The 7,109-nt window shown below is 36.8% G+C and overlaps 1 protein-coding gene and 1 long non-coding RNA gene across 2 annotated transcripts; both read right to left on the bottom strand.

The window, feature by feature from the left end:
• Positions 1-303: 303 nt before the first annotated feature.
• LOC113332468 (putative F-box protein At1g55070) lies at positions 304-1,441 on the bottom strand. Its single transcript, XM_026579004.1, has 3 exons — positions 980-1,441; positions 680-927; positions 304-463 (listed from the first exon to the last, which is right to left on the bottom strand). The coding sequence occupies exons 1-3, from the start codon at positions 1,439-1,441 to the stop codon at positions 304-306; spliced, it is 870 nt and encodes a 289-aa protein (XP_026434789.1).
• Positions 1,442-2,451: 1,010 nt separating this feature from the next.
• On the bottom strand, positions 2,452-6,572 carry LOC113332371. Its single transcript, XR_003351462.1, has 3 exons — positions 6,536-6,572; positions 5,267-5,338; positions 2,452-2,842 (listed from the first exon to the last, which is right to left on the bottom strand). It is a non-coding gene; the product is annotated as an uncharacterized LOC113332371 (long non-coding RNA).
• Positions 6,573-7,109: the final 537 nt, after the last annotated feature.

The following is a 7,109-nucleotide window of genomic DNA, read 5'->3' as shown; positions in this document are numbered from 1 at the left end:
TAGACTTTAACAATGATGACTAGGGAAGCCTGCTTCCATAATTTCCAAGTAGCTAGCTAGGTTCGGCGACTCTAATCAATGAATTTTGAGCATGCCCTGGTTGTTGTAGGCCAAATACTCAGATCTCGTCCACACCCGGTCAGGCACCAAGCAAATAGGTAGTTTAGTAGGCTTTCCAGTCTGGTCAGAGTTTGAATATGGTGCTTACGATTGATGTCAAAATGCTAAATTGATAAGGGAAAAAAACAAAGATAAGGATTGAGGATAACTTGAGTATTATTACCTAAAAGCAGTGAAATTTTCTTATTCTATTTCCTCGAGAACTTTTCTGTTCTTTCCGCATCTTTCCTCCATAATCGCTTTCAACGAAACAATGCTATTCACGTAAGGAGTTGCTCGAGTGGTGGTATATGCCGAAGGCGTACAATCATCCATGAGTTTCTTCAAAGTCTCATCTAGCAATCTAAAAGTTTTAGTTTCTGGGTCATAACAAGAGAGAAAAGCATTGTACCACAACAAACATTTGTGGCTCTTCTTTAGAGCAAATGGCTCAAACCAGCTATAGTCTTCCCATGCTATATTGAACTTCAGAACCCATGGGAAACGTATCCACGGTCCTGTTCCTGTGTATGTTTGACAGTCTTCCTACACCTTAACTCCCATATGGTGACATGTTTACTTGGAACTATTTCTAGAACACACAATTTCCCTCCCAATTCTATGTATTGATGGGATCAAATCAAACGTCTCATCTTCCAAATCAAAAACTACAGTCTTTGGTTTTATACTCTTCTCATCCATCCAGTAAAGAGTTCCGCATGCAAAAACACCAGCTGATGGTGAAGCTGCACTCAAGTTGGACAAACTTTGTTTTTCAGATGTTCTACGTCTGCTTCTCCACACAGCATCACCCTCAAGGGTATACACCTGAACCATTCCATCTCGGTAAAGATTTTTTTTCCAGCAAAACTCTAACAACCTTGTATTTGTTGCTTAAAAGGCTGTAACCGAATCCAATTGCCCGTTCTGAGTAAGCATTACCGCCACAAATAGCCGGAAATTGAATTTCCTCTCCGGTGACAGGATTGCTAATATATATTATTCTTTCACGTGTTACTGAACTTGCATAACAAACTAAACCCTTACAAGAACCAACCATGAAACTTTTGTAGGCGGGTGATGTTGGCATGATTAAACTGTGATCTAACTTTGTAAGTGTTCCGAGACAGCTTCCTTGTTCATAACTATTATTCTGTTCCGAAAAGAAGAATTCTGCTTCAAATTTAGCTGCATTGGGGTGTAAAACCTTGTAAAGTAATCCCTTCTTGGGCTTAGGTAAGAAACTTCGCCAAGTGGTGCATACTTCTCTGCACTGTAATTGCGAGTCCGTAGGCAAGCCAGAAAGTATTTTTACTGTGATTTCTAAAGGTAAATTCTCCATTGAAGCTACTTTTCTTCTAAAACCTTGCCTAATGTTTTTTTAAGAATATAATACTAGATAAATAACTTAAAACCCCTAAACACTTTTGGTTGCTCGATAAATAATACTTGGCCAAACTGGGAAACACTTCGACCTAAAATTCGTACGACTGCGTGAAATTTTTGCAGCAACTGGTTAGTTAAACCGGAGGGGAATTGATATGGTGCGTATTGCAGAGACACCCAATAAGAGGCGCCACTTATATGCTTGCCTCTTGCTAGTCGGCCAGGGAGGAATATTTCCAATTCAGACTTAAGGTTCCCTAGGGTTTTTCTTGATGCGTGTAGCTTCTTTGCTCGGTTGACTTGGTGCTAGCTATGCGTTAGTTGTGGCATGCCCATCTGTTGTTTTTCTAGACTCAGCTGGCGTAGGTCCAGAGTTAGACCCGTAATATGGAGTGGATGCATATAAGCATTTGAAAGCTTTACCATTCTAGACCATTTTAGAGAATTTGTCTAATGACTCACCCCCATCAATGAAATTTGTGGACGACTCTTTGTGGTCTGAGGGACGCAAAGACTACGTGGTAAAGCACTAAATCCATCAAAACAATTACCAAACTGCGAAAATGGCAATTTAGTTCAATCTACGTGGTTACCAAGATTTGCACGATGCATGGGTGCAAAGGTCTTACAAAATTACAGTAGAATCATCGTATCCGGGTAACCCTAATACTAAGTTATAGCAACAAAGTTGTACAAGTGCAGAAGTACTGGCTGCAGTTATGTGTCTCTCCTTTCTAAATGTCTTCGATGAAACTGGCGGAGCTTCAAAGAATTTTCTCCAGTTTGTATGTTTGTCAAACCATTAGAATTAAAAAGCATGGACACACATGAATGTATAGCTAGATTACTGGTGTTGATGTAGATCAATTCATGGTCTAACTCCAGCAAAACATGTAAAACAACCCATTACCTAGCCTACTTAGGCTAGGTCCGACTTGAACAGTTAAATATCAAAGTAAAGCTTATTCTAGAAAAAATTAAAATGCCTCCGCTTACCAACCGAAGAAAACCTGACCTTATCCCTGGTTAGGAGAATTTGAACATACAGCTCCCTGAAGATCTAGGAAGACGCGAAATATCTGCAATTTCATTTTTGCTTTTCATGTAAGAAACCGGATTACAAGAAATAGTCATTGTATCCAAAGCATTTGCATTCTTCAAAATCAGTTCAACCATCTCATCTCCATTGCATTCCCAGTAAGTTTCTTGAAGCTAACTAACTTGAGATGTAATAAAAAACATCTAGTAGCCACCATACCAACCGTCTAACCATGTCTTCATCGTCATCGTCATCTTCACTCTCATCAGTGTCATAGACATCGCCGTCTTCTTCTTCCTCAGGCAAAGTGGAAGCAAACTGTATTTGAAATTGAAAAAGAAAAGACTCCTTAAGTATAACTGGTTAACAAATGTAATCTCATTTGTAATTTATACAGTGAAGACAAAAAGTTTTCTGCACTTGTGACTTGCCCCATCAATTCATGGAACCACAAACATAAACTTGCAAAAGATAGCAGCAAGCAAGAACAAATACATGCAGGGTTTGATCAGAAATTTTTAGATGCACCACTTGTGCAAGTGCTCGAAGAAAATTAGCACTGTAATCTGTCTCTTGCTTCCACATTGCACTATCTTCTTCAGAGAAAAATTCAGTGTTTGCTCTAACTAGAGTTGGAAAGCTAGACAAGTCATAATCCTTCCCAACTCTATCTACATAGTACATAGATTAGAACCTCTAGACTTGGTGCATAAATTTTGAGAGAACAGTTTCGAAAACCGTCTTCTTTCTACTCTCAGATTATAAATAACCAAGTTTTTCAGTGCAGGATTTGAAGTACATAAACTCTTCATATCAGACCAGGTGCGGTTTCCAATACTCAACCACTCAAGTATGGGCTGACGGAAAATAGTTGGTCATTAGTCATTTCTAAATTCGACCTAACAAAGCTTAAGTTTTACAAGTCTTGGAAATGACATATATTTAGGAAAACAGATGCTAGGTCTTATATATAGTGTCAATTTAACTACGGACTTACAAGTAAAGAGAGATGACGGTATCAAAACTTGGTCACTTTGGTTTAATCTGAGAGTGAGATCTTCAACATTGTGACTCAAAACACTGTTAATACATTTTCCAATCCAAGATTCATTTGAGAGGACACTAGAGACGAGAGAGAACTTCTGTATGTTTGACACATCATCAATGGTTAACCTAATAAGTCGTTTCAGTATAAAGGCTGTAGAGAGTTATATTTTTTTGCAATAGTTTGGCTGTTGTTTTGTATGGACATAGTATGCTTAGTGTTCCATTTATGTGTCTAGCTAGTTGCAGGACAAGGTTAGTTTTTCCTGCAAAGGGAAGAATTTCCTGTGCATTTCATTTTGTATCCATTAATCAAAATTTCAAATTGCGGAGTCCCGGTGCTCGTTTTCTGTTAATTAGTAGAATATGGTTTCATGTTTCTGGTAGTGCTTTATATGGACATAGTGGGTTATCATGAATTTATCTGCCTAATAGAAACTCCATATACTTTTGGACAGTCATAAAATTTGAAATTGTGATTTTTGTATGTTGCAGATTGAAATGGAAATGTACCAGCTTTAGTCATTTAATAAACTGATATAGGAGGTGAAATCTTAAGAAGCTTAATTGTGTAGCTAGAAAGACTAGCCAAACATAAAACGCCAGTGATGAAGGAAAGGTAAACAGGTGTCAACTGGAACTAATATTAAGACAGGATTAGCAATTATAATGGTAGATTAGAAGTCTAACTTAGCAACTGTTGCTATTGTGTTTTGTAGGACGTATATCCACCCCCAAAAATATAGGGTTGGCTATGGAAAGATTACGAATTACTCCATCTTGTTGTCTGTAAAAGAACTACGTGAACAGTTTCGTAGACCATGAGCAAGCCCTGTTTCTGACACCTGCAATTTGGCATTTTCTTGACATACCGAAAGAACAATCGTGGTCTGGGGAGCTATTTAATTACTTATTGTCTAGGGAGGTTTCCTAGCTACCTTGTTGATGAAGAAAATGCCGAAGAAAAATCCGTATAAAGGTGGTTCAAGGTTTGTGACAAGGAATTTGGCTTTGGGAAAGTTTCTGACAAGAAATCAACCTTTAAAAGGGTTTGTGACAATCTTTGTGGGACAGGGATCCCTGCTTTCGAAAGCTCGAATTTTGTTTGATTTCTGGTCTTAGTTTTAGGAATCAAAGCAAATTCGGTCTTTCCAAAGCGAATATATATCTTTTTCACAAGAGTTATCACAAACCTTTTTAGAGCGCACATGTCAGAAACTTTACCAAAGCCAAGTTCCTTGTCATAAACCCTGAACCATGTTTCTACTGCTTTTCTTTCGGCTTATTCTCCAGGTTCAGCAGGGTAGGCAATCTTCCGAGACAACAGGTAACCAAATAACCCCGCAGACCATGATTGTGCTTTTGGCATGCCAAGAAGATGTCCAATTGCAATTGTCTGGAACATGGGCTTCCTCATGGTCTACCAATTGTTCACGTAGTTCTCTTAGAAACGCCAAGATGGAGTAATTTCTTACCTTGCAGTAACCATCCCTGTATAATTTGTGGTACATATAAGTCCTATGAAACACAATAGCATAACAGTTGCTAAGTTAGAGTTTAAATCTACCACTATCATTGCATTTATAAATATTTTCCCAAAAGTCATTAGACTCATTACTATATGAGCCTAAAACTCATTACTGTAGACCTAATCAAATAAAACTGCCATAATAGTATTTCCCTCTGGTGGCTACTTACCTTTTCTTCACCACTGGCACTGAATCTTTATGTTTTCTTGAAACCTCTCCAGGTATACTTATAACTTGGCACCTAAGACAATAGTTTTGGGTTAGTAATTATCAGAGGAGTAGCAATTTTTGTTATAAAAAAACATATGAATGCTACAAATACAATTAATATACATAATACAAATGCATTTTACAATCTGATCGATACACATTTACGGATAAATGCAACTATAACATGAGAAAAATATACGAAAAGAAAAGAAAAAAGAACCCAAAATCATTTCAATTTCAAATAAAGGATTTCCAATGATACTCAAGTCTTACTGCTTGTGCAACACATGAACAGAGAACGCTGGACATAAAACCCCATGATCATGATACTCCAGCTAACTGTCTAAGTGGGCTAATTAGTTATCAATACAAAAACTGAAAAAATTAAAGTCTAACAGAATTGGAAGTAGACCCATAGCACAACTGATCAGCAAGTGAATTCTCGAGTAAAAGAATATTTTCTAAAACCTTAACCAAATCAAGCCAACGGGAGCCTGATGCCACAACTAATCAAAAACCCGCTCTAAAAGCAAAATATAGTCTACACACCATGAAATATACAGCAAACAAGAGCCATAAGAGAATAAGGCAAAAAATGTAAATCAAATGATTTTATATATATAACAACACACTTCAAAATGAGGGTAAAAACAGATATACGTAATGCATTCAAGCAAGTCCTAATTGCCAAAACAAATGTGCTTTTCTTATGCCATAAACAAAAACAGTAAAGCAATGGGTTATTTTATAAGGTTGCACATTTATTAAATTGAGTTGCACAAACATTGATTGTAGCAAAAAAATGAATCATGTGCCTTAACACAAATCAATGTATTGGAGTTTTTGAGCTGCAGGATGGGAAGAAGATTTCAGTATAAAATCCATGGAGAAATACAATTTTCGGCTCACAGTGGAGTTTCAAATAAGGAGTTTAGTGGGACATTTTCTCAAACAGTTAATAGGCTAGTTCCGAAACTTAATAGAAGACTAGACATAAGTTGGAAGGTAAAACTTGTGCAACTGCAAAACATTTTGAATAAGCACAGAGAAAATAATTGGGTTCAAATAAGGCTTAACATTAAACATAGCTCAAAGGGAATCAAATACATTGGTACTTCATAGAAAGTTTATGGGCAAAATTCAAAGGCATAGTAGACAAAACATCCCAAATAGTCGATTAGAAATTTGAATAAATGGAGTCGATATGGACTATGGAGTTGTACATTACCAAGATAATTGAATTAAGTAAAATATGAACAACAGCGACTAAGTCAAAAAGAGAGAAAAACCCCTATCTCAAAGGCAAGCAAACCCTTAGAAGCCCTAACTAGGTTTTATAACCAGAGGGAGAACAAGGTGATGCGGTGGTGGCAGAGCCGTCTTAGGCCTAGGGTGAGATGGTCGACGGCCCCAGGCCCAAATTTTGTAAGGACCCAAAAAAAACGATAACCTAGTTATTATTATTTTTAGATTTCTTTTTTAAACATTTTTTTCCCTGGATAAGTCAAAGGAGAGTGAACAATCAAAATTTTGGAAATCGGAGACTTCGTTCAACTGATAGTTTAGTAATGCGCTTTAACAAATTTTTGGGATTTTTTAGTTTTGTTACCCCTCAAAAGTTATTCTCCATAGTCTATAGCATTTGCTAAATTACAAAGTTATTATAAATTACGTAGTTTAATTTCTTTCATTTTTGAAACATTTTGCAACATGTGTAGTATTTTGGAGATTTTTTTCAGCAAAAAGCAACAAAAATAATGTTTAAAAAATTGGACGGCCTTTGGCCGCTATTTTCTGAAAAA

Source organism: Papaver somniferum, unplaced genomic scaffold (genome assembly GCF_003573695.1).
Source record: "Papaver somniferum cultivar HN1 unplaced genomic scaffold, ASM357369v1 unplaced-scaffold_131, whole genome shotgun sequence".
Lineage (NCBI taxonomy): Eukaryota > Viridiplantae > Streptophyta > Magnoliopsida > Ranunculales > Papaveraceae > Papaver > Papaver somniferum.
Note: the sequence above shows the minus strand (reverse complement) of the source record. Positions and strands in the feature narration are given on the sequence as shown.